Raw genomic sequence first — 26,525 nt, 5'->3', positions numbered from 1 at the left:
TCTCGGAATAATAACTGGAAACTAGAGGTTTCTATGATGGTTCTATATAAAAAATAAATAGTTCGCGGTATTTTATTAAAATAATGCAAAAGCTGTCAAATGATGGGGATTTAATTGCAGATTGTGTTTGTACTTTCGTTAAATCAGCAAATTATTAATTTAAAATATACTTTGTAATACATATATAAACTAACACAAAGATCTAAATAACTATATAATAACTAATATATGTAGGAGAGAGCAATCTTAATGGCCGTGTGCGTCTCAACTTAGCGGTCGATCGTTCGAAACACTGCTGGCCACTATTTCTATGTGCGCAGTAATCATACACTTACGAAATTCATGTGTGGTTGGAGGCCTAAATTGATCAGAAATATCCAGTTCCAACACAAACAGATATCCTAAATTTAGTTAAATTATCAGTTATAATACCACAAGAGCTTCAAAATTATCGGGTATTTCCCGATAGGTTCGTTGCAAACAAATATAGTCGTAAAGTATAGTTTTGAAGCTCGTGTGGTATTCGGGGGATTATTTTTCCGACCCAAATGTCGGCCAATAGAATTGCACCATGAGACGAAATGTACAGTTAACAAATAAGAATTTCATAATGAATAAAACAACTACTTAATACTTTTCTTGAAGCAACGACCAGAGAAAATTTTCACAAAAAATTATCAGTATAATACCATGTAGGTTGTACCACGTGACGTCGAATGGTGCAATTCTATTGGCCGATATTTGGGTCGGAAAAATAATCCTAAATATTCAAAGCCAAAGTAATTAACAAAATTACAAAAGAAAACTAAATTTAAATTTAAATTACACACTATATTAATTTTTCGACCATGGTCTAAATTCCGCAGGCAGCTCGCGTAACTATTCAGCTCAGACATGACGCTCATCTACTTCAACTTCTATACTCAATCCTCTTCAATCCCAAAACTCTTATCATAAAAATCATTTCAAATTCTCAGGTCCTTATAACTAACAATCTCACAGGTCATCCTTCTTAGGCAATTCGTTTCATCCCTTATAATTTGTATGTATTATGTTTATGTTGTATGTAATCGTTTTTGTATAGATGTAACGAAGTATGAATAAATAAATAATAATAAAATAAATTTTTAAACTACTGTTCGAACAATAATAATTATAAGGAATGTCTATATCTGGCGCGAGCGACGAAGCAGTGAGAGCGACCATTTTACAATGGAATCTCGCGGTTGGCCTTAACGGCCTTTACAGTTCAGCTCAGGCGAGAACGACCACACCGCAAGCCGTACTTTTATAGCTAAACACCAGTAAGCCCTCACGCATCACTTGAGATTTAATATAATATTATAAATTAAAATAAGGAAAAACACTGTTTTAATTATTTTATTACTGGACTGCATTTCAGTTCACGTAACAAATTACATAGCACCAAAACAAGCACCAAAAAGTATTAAATTATTTCTAAATTTCTTAAATATGGCTAGAATGTATTCAATTTACGCATTCAATATCTATCAAAAAACATCAACAAACGCTTGTCAAATAACGCAATGACTAGGCACTGCTACAACTAGGCTATATACACATTATATTAATAATATTAAAAATGAATAGAGAAAGTTGTCTATTAAAAGAGGTTACAATGTTTAATATAAGTACCTTTATAGAGCCATAGTACGCATCAAAGCTTAGACTTAGTGTCAAAATACACATATTGCAAGTGAGTATCTCTATTACTTTTCAAACTGTACACGCCATTTTAAAATGTATTATCGCGTATATAATTAAAATATTTTTAATATATAAAACTGAGATGTGACCCTAAAAAACTGGAAGAGAAAAAATGGCCATAAACAAACTGTCGACAAAGTTTCACTTAAGATTATCGGGTATGTAATTGTCCTTCCCGGGTATGCCTGTTCCGCCCGAGTCGCCGACCCACGGGTATCTGAAAACACTCTTAATATAAATGGCCTGGAAAGGGTTCGGGTTTGTAAAAATAATAGAAGAGATTCGGTAAGGTTACACAAAATTGCTACGTGATTGCTACGAAACATGAAGATATTTGAAAATAATATTGAAAAATTATTTAGAAACATTGAAAAGTACACCACCACTACGCCATGTACCTTTATCTATAGTATTGTCTTTGATTGACATAACTTTTATACATTTAAATAAAAAACTTTTTTTGAACGGATTGAAGTTATGTATTACAACTATTTAAACATAATTTTAAATTTATCCGTGGTCACGGTGACTGAAGACAAAAGATGTTGAATGTCAAAAAGTATCACAGCTGCAGAGAAAGTTGCATTATCTGTATTTATTTCCCCGGAGTTGGTATCGACTAAAAGATGGAGGGTCCCTCCTGTTTAAATAGTTGTAAATTTATAATAATACATAACTTCAATCCGTTCAAAAAAATACCTTTATCTACCTCGTGGTTAACGAAAACTCAATATTTATGATACTTGAAGCAAAAATTCATAATTCAAAATTCATTAATCAATTAATCTAAAATGATATGTTTGATCATGTTTTACGCTCTAACTAACCTAAAGCTCTGGCAGTAGTGGTAATAAATAAATCAGTAGCGCTACAACCTTTTTAGGTCTGAGCCTCAGATTTCTGTATCGGTTTCATGATCAATTGTCAATCTAAAAGGCAAGTAGGTGATCAGCCTCCTGTGCCTGACTAGCCGTCGACGTCTGTCTAAAGGCCGATTTACATTATCTTAGTGTTTAGGAGAGTGCTTTAGTACAACTTGAAAGGCAAGTTCTTTAGCGTAGCGTTTACTAAAGCAAGTAGCGTTTACATGTTTCAACTAAAGTACTATCCTAAAGCACTCTCCTAAACACTAAGATAATGTAAATCGGCCATAAGGCAGGCCGGTTTTCTCACGATGTTTTCTTCACCGTTCGAGCGATTGTGAAATGCGCTCATAGAAAGAAAGTCCATTGGTGACAGCCAGGGATCGAACCTACGACCTCATTTATTATAGTCGCACGCTGAAGCCACTAGGCCAGCACATGTTTAATACCTCGACGTCAAAGGTAAAAAAATTGTACAGTACGTAACATATTATAGCTATTTATAATTCGTTACAAAAAGGTTTAGGTTTTATGTTTTATGTTTTCTTTTTTTAATTTTTTTTATTTAATTTTTATATTAATAAATTTTCTATTGTAATAGTATAAAGTTACAGTAAAAATAAAAATAAATAAATAAATATTTTACATCAGGGCTTAATACATTATTATCTCATGGTACAACTTGTTTAGACTAGTTTTTATTATTAGAATACTTTTGCGGAAAAAACTAACGCGCGTCACGTACTATTCCCATACAAATTTGTTCGGCGTTAATGGGTCGCGCCAGTCGACTTTTGTCTTAGGAGTATGATATCGTTAAGTTGAAAAGTTTAGGTTAACAATTAAGACTTACTTTATGAATACCTTGGACATTGTCACGCGGTAAAAATGAATTCTAATTTATTATTTTCAATTATAACAAAAGATTGCTTACTGTAAATAGAACAAATACGAACCCGTACATAAAAACAAAACAATGTAACATTCCTTTTTATACAGGGTAAACCATTAAACAATTGAAAATCCAAAGAGCAAAATTAAAATTGGATTGTTTGATCTCGCATGTCAGAGACAAAGGAATTTTTAACCGGTTTAAAATCGCAAAAATTCAGTTCCTCGGTTCTTTTACAGTAGAATTATCCGTTCCCGCAGGCCAATGTAAACCAGTACAAAAAACATTCAGTACGTTACGTAATTCGGTTCGATGTTTGTGGCACGAATAGTTCGTTGTGCTCTTATTGAGTGCGGAAATATTAATTGAACGCATGGGTATGCGAGTAGCACTTAACATATGCTAATATTATAAAAATATTTGTAATCGTCATTAGAGTTAGACACTAACCAATCATCTTTATTTAAACAACTTAAAAGTCAAGAATATATATGTGACGCGCAGCAAATAAGAATTACCACGCAATTAACTGAAAAATTACAAACAAAAAGAAAAGACCTATTCGACTTAGACGTGACGCGCATCTCCTTCAACTTCTATACTCAATTCTTTGCAATCGCAATACTAACTCTTATCTTAAAAATCATTTCTAATTCTCTGGTCCTTATAACTGTATGTTACGCTCCTCCAATATTGGAAATTCCATCTCACAGCTCATCCTTCTTAAGCTTAGGTTTCCTAGAAAAGCGGTGCCGTTATCTAACGGCCGCAATGTAGCGTTGGGTGACGTCACCCATACGTTGTCTATAAATAACATCGGAGTAGGTGTCCTAGAGAACGTTGAGTGTCACCGTAACGTCAAATAGCGGTGCTGTCATATGCATGACGGCCGTCATATCGGTGATAAACATTAGTTCAACGTTTATCGTGTGGCCATATTTAATTAATACAATGAGTGGAAACGTGACTTGGATGAGCCAAAATGATGTTTTTTTGGATTATGTTAAAAAGTAAAGACGGCCGTTAGTTAACGGCACCGCTTTTCTAGGAAACCTAAGCTTTAGGAAATTCGTTTAGGATCTCCGCCATTATGTTGTGGACTGCCCGACTCCATACGATTGGCTATCTCCCTAACATCTTTTAAGCCTACTTCGCATTGTTAAGCAAAAAATTACAATTACATGTATTAGAATAGAAAGCCTGTAACATATACTATAGAAAATGCATTATATATTTTGTACTTAAATGAATAAATAAATATATTTAGATCAAATTTCCAATGACTAATGTAAAACTTACTGATTAGGGCATTCAGTACAGGTCTCCATATATCTGGTGTCTGTGAAATTTGTGTCTGGGTGTTTGAAAGGCAACGCGCACTTGTTGGAAATGTTGCACGCTGCTGGTGGGAGATCCTTTTTATCACACTTCCACGCCTCGTAATTGTCCAGGGTTGAGGCTGAACGAGGCTCCGTTATCCAGGTTAAGGCTTGGGTTACAGTTACGAACCACACGTCTTCTCTGAAATATTACGTTTACATAGAAAAATTGTCGGTAAAACGGTCTTTTTTTTTATGGTTCTGGCACGATTTGCGCATTAGCCAGCGTCAAGTATAGGATTTTTTATAATTCGTGCTTGTCTTTAGAAATTCGACCGTGTCCTCCATGTACGGTTTAGGCACTCGCCCGGTACCGCACAACCCTCCCAAAGACCGAGAACAAATTTAAATTAAATTAAAACTTGCTCTCGAACCGGGAATCGAACCCGGTACCCCTCACCTAGCTGCCACTTAATAAGACCGCTAGGCTAAAAACGGTATTTTGAAAGTGAATAGTTGATTTTTTACACTAACTGCAGGCGGCCTTTGTGAGGACACCGTAGTAAGATCAAAATTGTTTCATATAAAATTAGATTCACTTTATTTCGAAGAACAACTTTGTTTTGAAGGTTATTGGGAACATAGAAAGTGTGTAACAAACATTATTATATATATTTAACGATAAAACTGGGCATTATTATACTCATTATATTATTTTACTCAATAAATAGTAAAACATGCTCTGTGAACTTAAATTCCAAACTATAACCTCTTTTGTAATTTAAAATGAAAGAGACGATATTCAGATGTCAACGCTCCTACGGATTAATTACTTGAAATTACGGCGTGTAATTACGGAAAATCAATTATGAAAGTCGCTTCAAATGAAATAAAGTGGGAATTTGGTCGTTTCTTTTTTAAATAAATACAAATAATAGCTTATATAAAACTAATTTAGATGTACGTAAGACGCTGATTAACAGAATTAAAAGCACCTAAGCTTATTTAGTTTTCATTAAGTGGTTTATGCTATATTTTAAAACACGTTGTATAGACTAATTGACTCTCTTAACGTAGGCACGAAGATTGTGACCCATCGGAGGTGGGTGGGCCATATAGGGCGCATGGACAAGACCCGATAGACCCAAAGGCTTCTTGAATTAAGACCTCGGTAGAACAAAAGACCGCCTGGTCCACCGACGGGATAAATGAATGACATCACAAAGCAGGCTTCAAATGGATGTAAAAGGCACAATGCCGGTCAAGTTGGAGAAAAAAGAAATCCTATGTTCAAAGATGGACCCAAAATAATGGCTAATTATGTTGAGTGAATGGGCTGAATATATATATAGTTAAAAGAGAAAGTGCACTTCACGTGTGGGGGCGCACTAGGATTTCCTGTGTCGAGCACAGCTAGTCTTCACCTTTTGACATATTAATTGTTTTGGGTACTTGAATAAGTGAAAGGTAAACCAAGTATTAAAATAAAATAAATTAGTGGCGCTACAACTTAGGTCTCTACTTTTTAGGTCTCAGATTGCTGTATATCTGTTTCATAAACATTTGTCAATCTAATAGGCAAGTAGGTGATCAGCCTTCCTGTGCCTGAGACACGCCGTCATCTTTTTGGGTCTAAGTTAAGCCGGTTTCCTCACGAAGTTTTCCTTCATCGTTCAAGCGAATGTTAAATGCGCGCATAGAAAGAAATTTCATCAGTGCACAGCCCGGGATAGAACCTACGACCTCAGGGATAAAACCCGCACGGTGAAGCCACTATGCCAACACTGCTCTAATCGGATATTACATGGAGTAAAGTCGGTCTTAAATATCGATATTTCAATAAATTCGGAAGCCTTCAATTTGCTACTTTCTATTAGTAGAGTTATCCCTTATTCCACTGAATTGTTGAGGGGATTATTTTTGTACTGAGTAATCATTGGCAATATTTTTTTCTTTATCGAAATTTGCAGAGTATTTGCTACAGTAAGCCTATTGCGTAATAGATTGGATGTGCCCCTAGCGTACCTGGCACTTAACAATTTCATTCTTAACAATCGGGAAAGATATTTAGTGATTTTTTTGGATATAAAGAGTAATGTTTCATAGTAGAAATTTTTGGCTAATTAATGTAAAAAATACATTATTTAAAATAACATAAACTCGTTTGCAATAAATCGGGCACCTAAATAAATTTACGTTCTAAGGTTGAATAAATAAATGAAATGTAATTGTTTTATTAATTTTTGTTGTATTGTATAACATCGATGTAAAAAAAAAAAATTTCATTTAATTAACTGAAATTGACCTTAGAATGAAATTTTTATTTCTTCTTCTTAAAGTATCTACCATCTCCTTCGTTGGCGATCATCATGGCTATTTTGGATGCCGCGAATCTAAACAATGACTTAGTGCTTTGACCAAATCATTGTCTAAGATTCTTCAACAAGTAAAGTAAATTTCTTTAGGAGCCCGTTTTAATTGCATTTAATTACTATAAATACAATCAAATCGTTATATTGATTAAATTTCTTTAAGGAATTATATATATATGACTAAATCTAATGAAATATTATAAAAAAATAATATGTTGTTTTCGTGTAAGTGTGAAATATGAAATCACTGAACTATATATTTTTAGGCTAATTTGTATGTCTATATACTTACGAAATTGTCCAATTCATACAATATCATATCATACTTATCAAGTAATGGATTATTTAATTCTAAAAACTTTTCTTTATATCAAAATTAACTTACTGTTCGCTCGCCCATTTAAGGAATTTGTGAAGACCGCGTTCAAGTTCCTTAATTTGGAACCAATTTGTATGGAATGGCATCATATAAGGCGCGCGGTTTTGTTCGTAGTGTCGTCTAAAGTCCTCTTGAAGCCAGTCCAATACCTGTATTAGGAAATAATTAGTTCGTACCTAAAGTCGATCTCGACGGAATAAATGCTCATGAAACTAGAGTTGTGTTTGATACGGGTATAACCAGCACACCTTCTGATTTTGAATAATACTGCATTTGTTACTCGAAAACTAATTGCATTCAATATATTTCAACGTTTCTTAATTAATATTTCATTTCATAAGTTAATATTTCCTAATGTCTTCAAATTTTTTCGTATAGGCATAGAGCCTGATCTATTCACTATTTTATGTATCTGTTAACGTAAAATTGTAAACACCGTTAGATTGTAATCTATCGGTTATCGGTTATCGGTATTCGGTAGATTGTACTACACTAACTTAGTTATTATTCAAACTTCTTTGGTCAATTACAGATTAATTTTACTTCCCAACAATTTCATATAAATACCGAATAATAATATGTTAATTTGTAAGCAGTTCGTTGAGGTTCACAATCTTTCGACAGTTTACAATCTCGCGAGATAGATAACAATCTAACGGTTTTTACAATTTTACGGTGACATATCCATCTTATAAATATAGGTACATATAAATACACATACATTGTAATTTTCGTAAGGATTTGTTAATGTATCCTACAAAAAATAAATCAGTGGCGCTACAACCTCTTTAGGTCTTGGCCTCAGATTTCTGTATCTGTTTCATGATGATTATTCAAACTATTAGGCAAGTAAGTCATGTGCCTCCTGTGCCTGATACACGCCGTCAACTTTTTGGGTCTAAGACATGTCGGTTGCCTCACGATGTTTTCCTTCACCGTTCGAGCGAATGTTAAGTGCACACATAGAAAGAAAGTCCATTGGTGCACAGCCGGGGATCGAACCTACGACCTCAGGTATGAGAGTCGCACGCTGAAGACACTAGGCCAACACTCATCTTATTTAATGTATCCTACGTGAAAATTTAAAAGTTATATTACATAATGACAATTGACTTACATCATCAGAGTCGTGATTGTGCAGAACACATTGATCCAAGTAAGGGCAATGACCTCCTTCGTATGTCGCCACGTAGTGAGCATTAAATGGCACCTCCCATAGACCTAGGATTGTGCAGTATTAATTAGACAACTCCGATTACTTTATACGTCACCGCCATAATCCTAATCACGTAAAGTCTTGGCTAACTGAGTGACAGAGAGCCAGCCTCTCCACCACCGGACCGGAACACGTATAATCAGGTTATTGTAGAGTCGTAAAAATAAATTTGGTGTGTGTTTGTGTGTGTGTGTGTGTGTGAGTGTGTGTGCACGCGCGTGTGTGTGTGTCTCTCTCTCTGGTGTGTGTGTGTGCGTGCGTGGGTATGTGTGTGTGCGTGCGTGGGTGTGTGTGTGTATGTGTGGGGGAGTGGGTGTGTTACAGAGTAACAGTTATTAAATCTTCTGTTTCATCATAACTCAACGTCTTCAGCCAAGTAGTAACCATTTTTTTACATTCATATTTAGATAGTGGGTAAATGTTAATTTTTTCATTTAATTTATTATACAGGTAACAGCCTAGGAAACCAAAAAAATCTTTGCGATAAAGAAGTTGTCCATTGTGTAATATGACAGCAAACTTTAAGTTTTATCCGCTTGTTTATATTTAATTCGGGGTCGTAAATAGATGAAACTTGGACGGTATATAGTTCATTTATAAAGAAGTGTAAAGGACATCTAGTTGATTAAGGCAGAGTGACCGTGTTCTAATTTTAAAACATAAGATCATCAAAATATATCTAAAGCCATAATGATAGTAAACTTTTGGAAATGTATGGCCACATGATAAAAAATACGCTTATAATTTGTATGGTTTTACATACATATCAGTTGATATAGCGAAATACTTATTGGTTATTTAATCATGACCCAGATAATTTGGATTTCGTCGCTTAATTGCAAAACTTTACGCTAAAAAGGCTTAGTAAATGAACATTTAAATTAAGGCATCTTAGAAATATCAAGTTCCAACGGAACGTATTCATATGAAATTGGCTTAATATTGAATGGCATGACCTCGATTTTTTGCATACAATTTTGCACCAAGACCTCTGTCGCACTTTCTAAATTGCGACGAATTGCACGCCTTGATATGTAGTATAAAGTTTTATCGTATATAGAATATTTCTCGTAAATAATTAGTAAATAGTTGGAGTCATAAAACAAAATTAGAATATCGTATAAAATTATGTCAAATTCAAAAAATCATTTAGTCACGTAGGTAACACAATGTACACTTGTGATTCGTCATTAAAGAAATAAATATTAATGCTTCTAATTTTACATTTACTGCTATAATTTATATATGTAAACAATATATAAATGATGCTTCATGGTATATCGTTATAGCAATTGCGAGCGTAAATTTATAATAAATCTTCTTAGTGAAATATAACCAGTATTGTAAAAAAAAATATTTTTATTAAAAAAAATAGAGTTTCATTAAATACTTGTCTTATACTTATTTTATATCATTTAGCGGGATATTTCAGCAAGCATCAATTGCTTAATATTATTTTGGACATAATGAGACCCCTTACGTAGAGATAAAAGACTTATCATCCAGTACTTTGATTTAAGTTACAAACTTACAAAACAAAATCTGTCTACTTGAAACCTGGAGTATCAGACGTTAAAGAGCAAGTTACGTTTTGCAAATATGTTGTTTAATTACTTACCAGGGAATGACTTAGTGGGGCAGGTACCAGCTTTGCACTCATGAGCAATTTTATAGTCGAGCGTGTACGGCCATACTGGTATCGCCAGTGGTGGAACTCCTACTGAACTGTCATATATGTAGCCGAAATCTTCTAAGACCTGCAAAAACAAAAACATTTTTTTTCAACAAAATTCAGAAACGAGACAAAAAAAACATCGAGAGGAAACCGTATGCCCAAAACCCAAAAATGTACGGCGTGTGTCAGGCACAGAAGGCTGATTATCTTACTTATTTAGAAAATAATTGATCTTGAAACAGATACAGAAATCTGAGGCCTGGAATAATTGTAGCCTTACTGTTTGTATTATGTTCTTATCTTATATATCAAATTCTCCTGTCACAATGTTAGTGACCATACCCTCCGAAACGGTTTTTATATTTATACTAGTAGACTCGGCCAAGCGTTGCTGTGGCTAAAGTTTTTGTTACAGATGTTTAATAGTATCTTATGTGAAACGTTGGTACTTTCAACACAGCGCGGCGCCCGCGCCATCTGTTAGAATTGTGATTTGTGACTGTCAAATAATAACAGACAAATAATTAGCAATAAATTAAAATTGCGACTATAATTTGAGATTTAAACTATCCTATCTCTCAAGTTGGATCGAACTGCACATGATGTGCAAATTTGATTGATATCGGTTCGGTAGTTTAGGGAGTCCATTGAGGACAAACATTGTGACACGAGATTTATATATATTAAGATTCAGTAGTTCTGAGAATCGGCTACTATCTATTTTTCATAACCCTAAGTGGTAAGGGCTGTCCACCCCTAACTTTTTATTTTAATTTTTTGGAAAAAAAAATATTTTTTTACCATTAAAACATACATACAACCCTAAATTTTCATCCCTCTATCACCAACCCTTATTTTTTATGTGTTAATTAAAATCTTATGACTTGAACTATGAGGTTTATATAGAGAAAAAGGTATGCTAAGTAAAATCACAATAAGGAGAAACGAAGTTCGCGGGGGCAGCTAGTGATTATATAAATGAGTATATATATCTCTGTTAAAATCACAACTCTAGGTATTGCATTTCGATAGTTTTATTTATTATGTAGCAATTTTAATATGATACTCAACATTCAACCACTCTAAAAACCAACCCAATTTATTACGCGAAAATCAGTATTTAATTTAAGCTTCAGTTAACACAAATAATTGCAGCAGTAAATTTTTAAATAAATCCGAAGAATAAACGAGATCGAGCTCCTCGAACGATAAATAATGTGAAAATTACAAAATTTGTATTTACGACCGCTGATCCTATGAAATATTTATATCATTTCGTACCGTTAATACTATTATTAAAAACCTTATTTTATTTGCTTTCAACGTTTCGAATTGCTGTATTTTTGGAATTGTAAATAACTTTATAGAATACTTGTATAGAAATGTTTACTTTATAATAACACTAGCGACCCGCCACGGCTTCGCACGGTATTTAATTGGATAAGGATTAATGTTGTATTGGTTAAAATCGCATCGAAAATTAGCCATTATTTGTCGTAAAAAGTAAATTACATAAAATTGTATTGTGGAATATCCATAAGAGATAGACATATACCATCGTGGAGTTTTCTGTAGACCTTTTCAATGTGTACAATACTTAGTACATTATTTTGATAAATCTCGTAGGGTTCAGCCTGCGTTTGCAATGTAAACGGAAAAAATGTAATTATTTACGACATCACATTAGAAACCCTAAAAAATAACAGTATTTGTCCACTATTTAATTGATGTTATTATACATATAAACCTTCCTCTTTAATCACTCTATCTATTAAAAAAAAACGCATCAAAATGCATAGTTTTAAAGATTTAAGCATACATAGGGACAGAGAAAGCGAATTTCTCTTATACTATGTAGTGAAGAAAAGTGCTGTAGTGTCGCAAGCAGTGTTTCTAATAAAGCACAAACATTGGCACACAGTAGAGGTCTTCTCTTGACCTCCAACTATTTGAAAAAAAAAGAATACTCCTCCCTGAAAGGGAATGCACCCACTAACATAGATAAGGGCTATATACTGTGCTACAACCTTTTCAGTCTGGGCCTCAGATTTATGTATCTGTTCTGTGATAATTTCTAATAGGCAACCCTGACACACACTGTCGCTGTTTGCGTATAGGACAGGCCGGTTTCCTCACGATGTTTTCCTTCACCGTACAAGCTAGTTTTAAATGCGCACATAGAAAGTCCATCAGTGCACAGCCGGGGATCGAACCTACGACCTCAGGTATGAGAGTCGCACGCTGAAACCACTAGGCCAACACTCCGGAGATTGAACTTACGAGTTCAATCTCCGTCTGTGCAGGGACGAGAGTCTCACGTAGAAAGCAAGGCCAACATTGCTCTGCGCAGATGTGTTGGAGATTAAAAAAAATCTCAACAAAATAAAACTTAACTAATAACAATTGCATTACCTTGAACTGCGTATTCCGTCCTGGCTTGAGAAACGGTGCCCTCGCGCCGACCACCTCTGACTTTGATACATTTGCAAACTTGCGCATTATTTCCCGCATACCGATCATTTCACCCGCCCATTCTTCGTAGCCTTTGTCTTGTAGGCCCTGCTGCTGTGATATCGTGCCTGTAGCCATCTAAAAAAATTGATGGGTTGTTATATTTCATTTCGATGTAAGTCATGACACATTGAAGAATGTGGGAGTTGCAGGGACTCTATATGTATTGTTACATTTATTAGTAACAACAATCAAATATTCAGTATTTACATTTTTTTGACGTAAATACGTACGTGAATGTCTTGACTTCATATTATTTCCCTTTTCGCTATAAATGCGCTGTTTTTTAAGACGAAATTTTAAATTTAAAATTAATTATTAAAAAATTTAAATTGAATATAAGTCATAATTTTAAATGTTATTTCAGCTAATTTTAATTAAAAAGATTGTACAATCGAGATGTATTCGTTGGTATGACTGTGAGATTGCAATTATGATGCGCAATCGCAACGTTTCAGCTTTTGTAATTTATAATGTATATGACACCACGGGACTAGTGAGAAGATTGCAAAGGACAAAACTATTCCAATTAGTTAATAAAGATTGTAAGTAGTGTTATTGGATACTTTATTATGTTAAATATTCTTTTTTTGATGAATAAGGTAAGTTTTAAATAACTTTTTAGTCTTAAGTTATGCTAGATCGTAATGTTAAATTGTGTCTTTGTATAGAGACAATTTATTAAAATAAGAATAATATTACATTTTTAAAGATAAGGTGCCTCTATAGCGTGGGAGAGTATTTAGACCATAAGTTTTGACAACAATTATTATTAACTGTAGCCTTATCACATCATGATAATCAGTATGACATTTGCAAGCCTATTTTTATATGGCAGATTGTGCGGTGTTTTGATTATAACTAAATGAATGTACCACTTTCTTTGCAAATAAATGATTTATTATTAATAGAACATTCAAACATGCGTTATGTCTGCAATTTATTACTTTTCATGCAACTAACAATACAATTGACGACTCATTGGTGTAGTGGTTAGTACCCCTGACTGCGAATCCATGGGTCCCGGGTTCGATCCCCGGCTGAGACGAACATCGATGTGATGAGCATTTGGTGTTGTGCTTAGGTCTTGGGTGTTTAAATGTGTATTTATATGTCTATCTATCTATAATATGTATGTATATCCATTGCCTAGTACCCATAACACAAGCTTCACCAGCTTAGCATGGGACTAGGTCAATTGGTGTGAATTGTCTTTAAAAAAAAAAAAAAAAAAATGCATCGCTATGTCAAAAGGCAGAATTAAACCCATATAGGGTATAAATTATTTTACACATTCACTCGTGATAATTACAAATATAAAACACAACAGAACCAGAACATAAAAAAACTTACTTCGTGTCCATCGTGCGCTAGTTTCTGTACCATAGCGTAGTTACTGAAACAAATGAAAACATAGACAAAAGACTAATCAGACTTGTAAGAGATTTGTGGTAAAATATAGGGCTTTAACATTGTACAACTTTGAATGTGAATTGTATCGTAAACAGTATATTTTCACTCTGCAGACGTAATAAATCCCAATTTAGTTCGAGTCGTTTATCCAGCAATGTAAGTACGGCTGATTTACTAAAATTGGCTGATTTATATCGAGAATGTGATACAATGATATTTTGAACTTTTGCAAGAAATTAGGAATTATGTTGGCATGGCAATGAACTTGATAAAAGTCAAATTTATTTTTATTTATTTATAGTCAACATGCATGCTCAAAATATACAAAAAAATACGATTTCACAAATTTTACACACACGTATCAATTAGGATATTAGAACATAGCAAGCTAGGAATGGCAAAAATTAAACAAGCAACCCCAAAATAAAAAATTACGGTAAGTTGGAAGATTGTAAAATATATCAATATTTTCATTAATGTTAGTAATTTTATTTAAGAGCGAGATAGCCCTGCACTGGAACATTAAAAGTAGTGGATAAACCAGCCGTAGGTACGTATAGAAGACTTTTAGAAAGTACATTGGTGCACAGCCATCAAACCGTCAACCTCTGGTATGAGAATCGCACGCTGAAGCCACTAGGCCAACACTGCTTTCAAATAATAACCTAATAGCTATAGTAACCCAAGCAATTTATTAGAAACAAAAATACAAAGTGTATGTACATAAAACAGGAGCTTTTAAGATCGCGACGCAAATGGTGTCAAGGAGGCCTAATCGGCTTTGGATAAACCAATTTAACATCTCTTATGTCTTATTCGATTACATTCACAAAGGATCTTACTTTTAGACAATATGTTAAAAGCTATTTTGGGAGAGGGAGGCGTTGTGTATCTTTCGGTATATATGTTTGTTATTATATTATTTACGATATCATTGCAATTATGCAGGACAGAGTAGAGTTCCTTTACTGAGTGTGGTGCGGACTTATTTTTGTTGTTGAAAAAGAAAAAATTTTTTGAAGTTCCTATATTAGTTTTGGGCTTGACTTTCTAATTTATTTATTAGAAACATAATTAAATTATCTAAAGCAAAACTCAACTCTCAACGCTAGTGCGTTCGATTCCCGACAGAACCGTCATGACTTAGAGCCAAAAATGGTTATTAGTAAAGAAAAATTAATTCTTAAACATTAACAAAATATATTGATATCGAATGTATATACATAATACAAACTAAATAACTATACAGTAACTAACCTGTATTCGTGAGATAAGAAGAAAGTGCCCCGAATCGGGCATCCGTTGGGATTGCGCAACTTTCCGTTGAAAACTTTCTTGTATAGGTCGAAATTATTCAAATTGACCGCGCCGTCAAATGTTAGCATAATCATCTGTGGTGTCTGCAATTAAAAATGTTAATATACATAATTGGTGTATAAGTATACGCTTTTTAAATGGGGTTCACTAATTACTATTAATAACTTAAAGATGTCACGTGGAACATGGTGTAATGGTTGCAGCACTCAATGGCAGAGGGCTCTCGAGTGCGTTGCTGGTCTTTAAGATTAATTAGTACGCTCTTTTCTTGAGACCCTAAGTCGTATTGGTTTGGAAATACCTCTCGGGCAGTTGCACATGGCGCCGCAAAAATTCTTAAACCTACGCTCAGTTGGGTAACGACGTACGTCGAGGATCGCTAGTGCGTTGTCGGCCTATTAAATGCATGTAAGCTTTGTATGCACTGCTGACATTACTGCATTGGTCCAAGCCCCTATAAATTACCAACTAAGCGATTATTATAATCATAAGACATATTTGCCCTTGAAAACGATAACACGGCAAACAATAGAAAGTAAAGGAAATTTATATTATGTAACGTTGTTGCTTCATAACCGCAAATGTGCACAATTGTATAACTGTCTGCATTTTTACAAGACTTTTACTTTATGTAGATTTTGTAAATGTTAGGAACGTATACTACTGAGATAATAATATATTTTCTTGTTTTTTATAGATATTTTTATATTGCTATTGTGCAACAATAGTTTAATTATTTATAAATTATTGTTAAGTACAGTTAACATGGCAAAAGGCACAAACCAGCTGCCCACGATACTGGGAATCTTAGTGTGGGAATCCTTTTCCTTTTATTGTGTATATAAAGTTTTTATCTATTTTCCTATAGCAGGTCGAATGTAACATATACAAACGAGTCGTAATTGGTACGAGTCGTAAACAGCATCAGCATATAACACAAATATTTCCTTACACATGATCTTATGAAACATTACAAATTATTTAGTTATATAGAAACGATTATAAAATTACGAATAGTTCTACACACAATGGTTTTTCATGAACTATTTGACTACTTTCAAATAAATATGTACCATAAATTAAATTTATAGTACAAAATAATAGTCCAAAGTTATAGTGTTTTGTTTATGCAAACGATATTATTTTTAGTTATCTATGTTTACAGGCGCATCGAGAATGTCAAAGAGTCTATGTAATTATTAAATGGAGTGCACGGATATTTGAGTGCATCGCCAGTACCGACAAGATTAATTAAGCAGAGAGGGTAGTCACATTTTATCACAAACCTTTCACTATTAAAAAGAAATTTTTATTATTTCTATATAAATACGAGATCAGTCGGTCGTATTATGAAGTAATTTTGAAAATTGACGTAAAATATTAATTTTGATTTGATTATACCGGGACCAAATTAAAATTAATATTTTGATTAACATTAGTAGTTCTAAGTTCACAAATAAATCGTGGTTGGTGAATTGAAAGTTATAAATATGCTTACTCATTGAATCCATTCACTAACATGTAGAGCAAGTAATGGTCACAGCTTTAAGCTTCTTTAATACTTGGCAATTAAAATAATGTATTTTTGTTGTCAATTCCTTCCAGCTTCGCCCTTGATTGTAAAACTGGCAGTGAATGTAAATTTAGAGACTTGTAAATTTAGAATAATTGTTGAAAAAGTTATACAATAAATAATATTTTATTTTTATTCATCTATTTACATTTCGTTGCAATAAATAAAAAGGAGGGATCGCTTTCTGTCTCTTTCACGCAAGCACTAATATTATGATTTGGAAATAAAAAAGTTATTATATTAAACTTACATCCTCAGGCTCCAGTCCACCAGGTATGAGTGTACCGTCTTTTGAGCAGAAACAATAAGGTAGCTGACAGTCTGCCGGCTCGCAGCGAATCGCAAGATCCGTTGGAGCTTCTGTTATGGGTGCTGGGGCTAAAAATATCACATATATTACATCGTCATGAATCATGATCGTAGAATAATGTCGGATATGAAAAAAATCCAATATCCACTTTTTATCACATTTGAATACTACATTATAAAAAAATTCCATGTGTTTTAAATTTCAAATTAATCAGTCGGTAAAGAGACGGTTTTCATAGAAACATGTAATTTTTCTAGAAAACTGTATAATTTGATGTTATTATTTTTATTTTGTTTCATAACATACCCTTTTGTTTGCTTGAATGCAAATTTTCATAATAACAGAATATGAATTAAAATAGTTATGACAAAATCTAACCTGATTATATTATTTTGAAATGGCTGCCCTGTAAAGTTTACTATTTGTAAGATCCGTCACTATTCTACAACTATGACGATGTAGTCTGAACTGAGTGATAATACATCACCTATACAGGCGAATAAGGAAATGTATGTAAATTGTAAGATGTTCTTTTTTTTATATTACAGAGCAAATGGGAAAAAAGATCATTTAACAATACCGCCGGCCGACACTCATAATGCCAAAAGGTTTGCGAGATCAGCCGGCCTTTTGAAGAATTGGTACGCTCTTTTCTTACAAAACCCAAAATCGAATTGGTCCGTTAAAACCTCAACGGGCAGCTGGTTCCACATGTGGTGCACATAAAAGTACCTTAAACACTCAGCTGGAGGGAAATTAAGGTGATAGGGGTTTACGTAAAATTCGCGATAATATTAAAAATTTATTCAGTTGTAACATCGCCTTAATGTATCGTTATAAATAAACTAATATCTACTTGACTAACTACTAACTATCTAATACATAAAATTCTCGTGTCACAGTTTTCGTTGCCATACTCCTCCGAAACGGCTTGACCGATTTTGATGAAATTTTTTGTGCTTATCCGGTATCTACGAGAATCGGCCAACATCTATTTTTCATCCCCCTAAATGTTTTTTTATTTTTTAGACAAAATTTTTAATTTCTATTTTTTTATGATACAACATACAAAAATACATACAATCCTCAATTTTCACCTTTCTACGATCAACCCCTATTTTTTATTATAAATACATGGCAAAACGACGTTTGCCCGGTCAGCTAGTATAATATAAAAACGTTCCGTTCACGTAAAACTCCCGTCAACCCGTACCTGTACTTTTTAAAATTACATTAAAAATTGATATGCTCAATCGCCTCCAATATTGACACTTTAATAGGCACCATTTGTAAATACCGACGAATGACTCGGAAAGTACACATATATAATTCAAGAGCGTACGGTATACGAATGTTTGATGTTGTAGGTACGAATAGTTAAACAAAGCGAGGCGCTGTGTTTGGTATTCGTGCCATCTCGGCAGTTCCTTGCTTACACCGGAACAAGCATCATGCATTTGATTCATTCCCTATTCCATATTATAGAAGGCATCCATATGAACTGAGTATTATGAACGTATACGTACTTGAACTATTTCGTTTATTCTTTCCTTTGATATTGGATTTGAGATAATGAAAGTAGAATTGTTGTATACTAACTTTTTTAGTATAGTAGTTTATTCTAAGAGTACATTGTCTTCACATATAATTATTTAACAAATGTAACAAAATATTGTAAACTTATTTTAAAAGAGTAAGTGTGGAGTTTCTTGCACATTCTTCTCCACACGAAACTACCTTTTGGAAGGGGCAACTAGAATCTTCTTTGTATTTTGTTTGACGTTCAAAAGTGCCATTTTAGGTGGTCTAATTGAAATAAATGATTTGACTTTGAGTTTGAATTTGAGATGATTAAAGTAGAATTGTTTAAAAAATACATAGTTAGACTTACGGGTTTTTTTTTATAAAAAGGGATTTTTTTTATAAATAACTAGCTGTAGTGTAGTTTCGCTGTGGGAATTGTGATTGAATGGTTGAGAAATGAGAAACAAGACAAAGAATACATTTCATATAAGTTTAATTTTGCAATACTTGTGGAAAAAAAATGAAAAAAAAAAAATAGATAAAAACAATCCTTGATGCGGATTATATATCATGCTAAAATTTCAGCTCGATCGGCGCAGAACTTTTTGAGTATTTGAAGCGTACACAAAACAACATAACATTTTTATATATATAAATTACACTGCTCATAATGTATAATTAGTATACGTAAAAATTACTTACTTGTCGCAATAGGACCACACCTTGCTTCAACTTTGAAAGTACAATATTTGCTGATGTCATCAAAATACAGCCCCGATGGGCATCTGTTTAAGTATGGAAAACCGTCGACGCACTGAAATAATAATTAAGGATAAGTTTATTATTATATATAAAAAAAATATAAACTAGCATCCAGCTTGAACGAAGCGACATCGTGTATAAGTCAATATATCAGTCAATTTATGTAAAACGCCTAAGTGTTCCTGAGAAAGCACTATGCATTAAAGGTTTTCATATAATAATATGTAAAGATAGTATCACACATAAAGGGCACACACTTATCGTAACCAAAAATGGGCTTAACTTAGCAAAATTGATTTTCAGTGAGCCCATATATTTATAGGTTTTGAAAAGGATCAAAGGCGTGTAATAGACCTTTGTAAGCTATTTTTAAATAATATTTGAATCATACAATGAAATTACCATGAATTCGTCTAATAACAAATAGAATTTTCTTTATTACGTGTACCGCAATATGATTTTCTTTTTAATACATATTTAAAATAAAACTAAACTAATCAGCTTCGACGTCCGATAATGAAATTCAGTCGGTATAAGGGAGGTAATTTATAAAATATTTTTTTAAAGTCGACTCATTACATGCAAAAACAGGTAACATGGTAAGATTTTGGAAGTGAAACTTATTTGGGCGCATGAGGGTAAAATTTTTACGAAGCGTCACGAAGATGTGCAGCGTTTTTGTCGAAAGGGAGAGGCGATTGAGACCGATTGGGAGAGAGTGAGAAGGGTGAATTACCTTATGGAAATTTTATTTTTAAAATTAAAATTTCGTAAAATAATTTATGAAATATTATTATTTTATATTTTATGCAAAATCATTTATTGAAATCTCAAATGCCGAATTGTAAATTAAAATGCCACGTGTTTTTATTATCGAAGAAATACATTTAAAAAATTAAATTTATCTATATTTGTATTAAATTTGACACTTTATATTTTAATGACAATGAAATTCATTAAATTCCTAACATATCTTCCTTTTTCCTCCCTCTAAGTCTCGGAAATCTTAAGTTTTAAATATGTATGAATATGAATCTCTTTATGCGTAGATAAAAAAATTACACCTATTGACATTTTTATATTTATGAATGATAAATGATAAATGATTTATTTCTGTAAGTAGGTTTTTACAAACACTTTTACACGTCAAACATTTTTTTTTTAAACTAGATGAGATAACCGATCACATAATAGAAAATTAAAAAAAAATAAACTAGGACGTATGGCCTTCGGAAGGTGTCTACAATTTATATTAGCTTATAAACTAGAACTAATAAACCTGTCTGAAACCAGTTTTATTATAAAATGTCAATTTTACATAACATTGGTAGAATATTATTTCCGCATATGATTATGTTAATCAAAAGTATTTTATTCCGATTATGAAAAAATTTATAGTATTAAATGACTTAAACGAAAAGCGAAGTCGCTCTGCAAAAGTTGAATTATGTTGAAAATCTTTTAATTGCTAATGCATCAAAATCTTTGTCAAACCAAAATAAGTGACTATTTTAAATAATCTAATATATAAAATTCTCGTGTCGCGGTGTTTGTAGTTAAACTCCTCCGAAACGGCTCGACCGATTCTCATGAAATTTTGTGTGCATATTGGGTATGTCTGAGAATCGGACAGCATCTATTTTCATCCCCCTAAATGTTAAGGGTAAAAAAAAATTGTTCTTTATTTTTCTATGATACAGCATTAAAAAATACTTACAACCCCTAATTTCCACCCCTCTACGATCAACCCCTATTTTTTATTATAAATGATATACATGGCAAAACGACGTTTGCCGGATCAGCTAGTGTAATTATAATTATACTACGTATTTAATGTAATTTATAAATGTATAATATAATACCTATATATACTAAAATTAGAATATAATACATAATAATATGTAGTATGTATTGTTTTCCCTATCCCGCATAATACCCTTTCTCGTTTAAGATGCGTTGTTGATAACCTCCCTGAGAAATCGTCTTAAGCGGGTTTTACTGTAGATACTTTTATCGCTTTTGGTATTAAAAGTACATAAAATATGTCTTTCAAGCTACATCATTTGGACAAATATTATTTTAATCTAATAACCGAGGTCGCGAGGCACCAGCTAGTGCTGTCATAAGATTACTAATTGATTAATTATTTTGACAATTAATGGACTTATTAATGCAATTAAAGTGCAAGTTTCAGTTTATCATTAAACTTCTTACTTGATAAAATCTTCTACACGTCGCAGGGTCTGCGAAATTTCCATTGCCTTGCGTGCCTTCCGGGCACACGTACTCCGCTGCTTCCTTGTCTTTTTGACATTGAACTGTAAATGTTTTAACACAATATAATAAAAATAATACATAATTGGGGACCAAGCCTTATATTATAACTAGCATACTCGGCCAAGCGTTGCTGTGGCTAAAGTTTTAGTTATATTACAGTAACCTATTCAAGGGTAACGGTAGGAGAACACCGGTCATGGGGACCACTATGCTTTTTTGGTGGTTATGCCATTAAATTGTAGCTTATGTGAAATGTTGGTACTTTCAACACAGCGCCATCTGTTAGAATTGTGACTATCAAATAATAAACAAATATTTTGCAATAAAATAATATTGCGGGTATAAATTGCAATGTAAGCTATCCTATCGATAAGTTAGATCAAACTGCACACGGTGTGTAAATTAAGTGAAATCGGTTTAGTAGTTTAGGAGTCCATAGCGGACAAACAACGTGACACGTAATTTATATATACCTATTAAGATGTAACTAGCTGAGCCGGCTAACTTCGTTCCGCCTAACAGACTAATAATATCGTGTTACCTTAGTTAAACTTAATTGAGGATTTCATTAGGTGACTTTAATACAACTTTTATTGCAAATACAGATTTTTTTTATTGCTTGCCATTGCGAAAGAAGAATGACAGTTTTACACATTAAGCCCCTTCTCTCTATCGCCAATATTGTGATACTGCATGTTAAAGCACTTTCTGATATACAACATTTTTTGATGAGGTAACACATGTCTTCGATCAAGATCAATGCCTGGTTATGCATCTCCTCATTCACTTCAAGACCGGAATTTCTTGAACTGACACGAATTCGATGTAAAATGGTGCGTAATTTTGTCAACAGATGGGACCACGTGGTGTTTGTATTCGTAAAATTAATTAATTAATTAATTGTTATTCGATAACTTTTTTTTTTCAATTTTTTTAATCCATCTGCAATCAGCCTCTTGGCTTTTATCAGATTTTATGCATATGCATTCGATAACTTATCCGATATTTTATTACTTATTCTGCTATTTGGAGCGGAGAAGAATCCACCAAAAAAAGATAACTAACATCGGTCCAGCTGATCTTGAGTTATAAGTGGTGTAACTAACACGACTTTGTTTTATATATTTAGATATCGTAAATAAAAGTTGAACAGTTTGAGTTATATTATTTATGATATTTCCAACTCACAAATACAGAGTATTTACAATATTCCTCACCTACATAATAATAATAATTAAAAATTGATATATAGAATATAAAAAATATACAAATTTAAAAAGGTTGTACCTGCGCCAGTATACCTTTAATGCTGGCAGCATTCCTCGCTATATTACGATACCTTTTCGTTGAGCGAGGAAAGCACCAGCTCTGGGGTCACCGGTACTATCTACCAGGCGCCAACTTAAATCTTTAATTAGCGCCTTTGCACATGAAGCCCAAGAATCTCTACTCCAAAGGGAACAATATAATAACACTAATATAGTGAAACCGTTTATTATATGAATCATAAATAAATATTATGATATGATTCTAAATTATCAATAATTTTAGAATTTATTTCTTAATCTAACGATACGAATAGCTCAATAAAAAATGTATCCTGCATAGCGGTTTATGATATATAAAGAACCAATGTTTGTCCGATAAAGAAGGGATCCCGGGCACATCAGAAAGTACTACTTGTGAAACAAATATAAATTTTCTATACAAGAAGCAAAGTAAATAAGGAAGTGTTATCACTATTACACTATTACTATACATTATTATATAAAAATTAAAATATTTCTTATTTCCTACAAGTAATGAAAACTGATATTATTACTGATACTAGGCTCACTTGATGTTAAGTGATGCCGCCGCGGATGGACTCTCTCAATGCCAGAGGGCTCGCGAGTGCATTGCCGGCCTTTTAAGAATTGGTACGTGGTAAGAAGGACCCGAAGTTGAATTGGTTCGGACATACTTCAGTGGGCAGCTGGTTCAAGATATTGGTGCGGTAAAAACTACCTTAAAAACGCACAGTTGTGGAACGACTGACGTCGTTTTTTATTATTAATTTGGAGAACATATGGGGAACAATTTTTATGATCAACACTTGTATCTCGTTACACTATTTGTGTTGTCTCTATGTTGTTTCCTATAGATAAATGAATAATTTATGACTAGAGTAACAACATTTTTCTACTTATTTACATTACGTGAGACCACTGAAGCGATTTCGCGGAACTAAAACGAATTCGATATTATAAAATGTAGTTCATGCAACACGTAAAATTATTACTTTAAAATTAAATAATAAAAACAAACTGTTATTACCACTTTTAAACTGACTTTAAACGAAGTAGAACGGTATCAATAAGACAAAAAATATTGTTTCCATTATTACTTTAATTAATATTTTAATATTGAATTTGCCATATCAAATAAACTGTGTTAATTATAATGGTGTTTCGTCTTTAGTTGACGACATGACAATTGAAATCCTCACTTTGTTACCAATTCTAGCCAAAAGAGGAATTTATCATTGGATTGTCCATTGCTTAAACAAAGTCCCTACTGGAAACGGATCAAACTACGTTTTCAATTGTTTATTACATTATAAGTTATTAAAAGTTTAAGGAAACAAACAAAAAATAGTTTATAGCTTTTGCTTTTCGCTGATATTAAAATAACAAAACGAAAAAGTATCGCGCAATAGTCTTAGCAGAGTTTATATTATTAACACGCGAATTCGTACTGTTTACATAAACGCAATAAAATCCATTCTACATAACTGGAAATTTTGCCGCTAAATAAATATGTAACAACACTTAAAGTACCGACTTCGTAGCTTGGTTGGTCAAACAGTTTTAGATGAAATGAAAGGTAGACAGAATGTCAAAAATATTTACAAGACCTTAGAACAAAATAGGTTACTACATACTAGTAAAAACACATAGACTTGTCTAATTAATGCGTGACTAAGATTTGGAACATAATAGACAAAAAAAAACAGAAATAAAAGGAGTTTTAGTTTCGTATATAAACAGGTATCTTAATTTAAAATATTCGTTTCCTCATTTATCACGAAAAATCAAGGTCTACGCAGCAGAAATACTCGTAATTTGTTGTAATAGATAATAAAGAAAAGAAAGAATCACTTATACCAAAGTCTGTAAACTTAAAAAGCAATGTATGCGGACGGTACGCGCTTGTTAACTGTTAAAAAATGGGTAAACATTCTTCCATATGCATAAAATAAAATCTTCCAACTAGTATGAAATAATATTAAAACTCTTTCATTTTAACATTGCATTTTATGAATAAATATTGGTCGAGCCAAGTAGAAAATACAGTCAGAGACCGCAAAGTAAAAAGTGCATCGAAATATAAATAAATTGGGTATACTGTGCCGCAACTGTAAGCCATTTTGAATAATTTAAAAGAATGTTCTGCTATGCCTACATATAATGGTCCAGACATTGAAATACCGATATGTACATTATAATTTATTCCAGACAACACAGGAGCAACGTTTTATAAATATTAATTGTGCCCAAATATATTCGATTTATCTGAACAACTATCGACAATTAATCACACAATGATACAATCATTCGCATTTCGTTTGAAGGTAGGATGATTTGCAAGGACGATGTGTTTTAGCAGGTGCAACGAGTGTCGAGTAATGATTGAAATGTGTTGCACACAAACTAGTTCAATAAACCTGTCAAAGTAGCTACCTATACTTGTCCATTTTGCCATACAAATACAATACCTTTGATATGTAGGTACTTTTGATACGACGAAATTATTTTGATATCAGATTATCTTTTGGCAGGCATAGGGTCAAGAAAATAAGCTTATAAAGGTTTATTTCGCGGACAATAGCGTAGGATTTATTTATGTTCGTAAATCGTCAATACATTTCAAGGAAATAGTAAATCACATTTTAAGTTCCATTGGTTAATGTCAAATGTTAATATAACTGGTCACGTTCCAATGTCAAGTGAAAGAACGTGCACAGAGGTCCACATCCTCAAAGGGATGTTCGTAACTGGCACTTTCTAAAGCAATTATACGAAGTAGCGTAATTAGCGACCCATTGCTAAATAGATTGAATAACACGCGCCTTTCGCACCAAATTCGCCAAAACCTATGTAACTTATAGCTTTCACCTTCTCCAGTACATTGACGCACTTGTATAACAAGTTGAAAAGCTGTACCTACCGCTACTTAAATAACTAAACACAACTAACCGTTCACAAATAATATGGCACACAAAATAAATGATCGCATGATCATCGTCCGATCAAGGTTCGTGTGTCGCGACATAGCACCTTTCACCATCGTGTGGACACTGACAAGCTTGAAGTGATCATTGGGTAGCTGCCACCTCCAACGGTCTGTCGTTT

General features: G+C 33.1%; 1 protein-coding gene across 1 annotated transcript; it reads right to left on the bottom strand.

Moving 5' to 3' along the window:
* Window positions 1-1,366: 1,366 nt before the first annotated feature.
* Window positions 1,367-26,525, bottom strand: LOC125050830 (chitin deacetylase 1). The gene is made up of 12 exons (XM_047650868.1): window positions 26,370-26,525; window positions 22,069-22,172; window positions 19,795-19,906; window positions 17,509-17,636; window positions 15,626-15,768; window positions 14,309-14,351; window positions 12,857-13,033; window positions 10,388-10,526; window positions 8,671-8,774; window positions 7,560-7,702; window positions 4,783-5,004; window positions 1,367-1,945 (listed from the first exon to the last, which is right to left on the bottom strand). The coding sequence occupies exons 1-12, from the start codon at window positions 26,458-26,460 to the stop codon at window positions 1,870-1,872; spliced, it is 1,482 nt and encodes a 493-aa protein (XP_047506824.1). The 5' UTR covers window positions 26,461-26,525; the 3' UTR covers window positions 1,367-1,869.

The sequence above is a fragment of the Pieris napi genome, chromosome 7 (genome assembly GCF_905475465.1).
Source record: "Pieris napi chromosome 7, ilPieNapi1.2, whole genome shotgun sequence".
Classification (NCBI taxonomy): Eukaryota; Metazoa; Arthropoda; class Insecta; order Lepidoptera; family Pieridae; genus Pieris; species Pieris napi.
Note: the sequence above shows the minus strand (reverse complement) of the source record. Positions and strands in the feature narration are given on the sequence as shown.

What these genes read in the sequence shown, in the direction of transcription:
- LOC125050830 (XM_047650868.1), bottom strand. Translation starts at nt 26,460, where the DNA reads ATGGTGAAAGGTGCTATGTCGCGACACACGAACCTTGATCGGACGATG. An exon ending in GTGGACTGGAGCCTGAGGAT is followed by an intron (nt 15,769 to 17,508) that starts GTAAGTTTAATA and finishes TTTTAATTGCAG; the next exon opens with ACACCACAGATGATTATGCT. An exon ending in CTTAAATGGGCGAGCGAACA is followed by an intron (nt 5,005 to 7,559) that starts GTAAGTTAATTT and finishes GTAATATTTCAG; the next exon opens with AGAAGACGTGTGGTTCGTAA.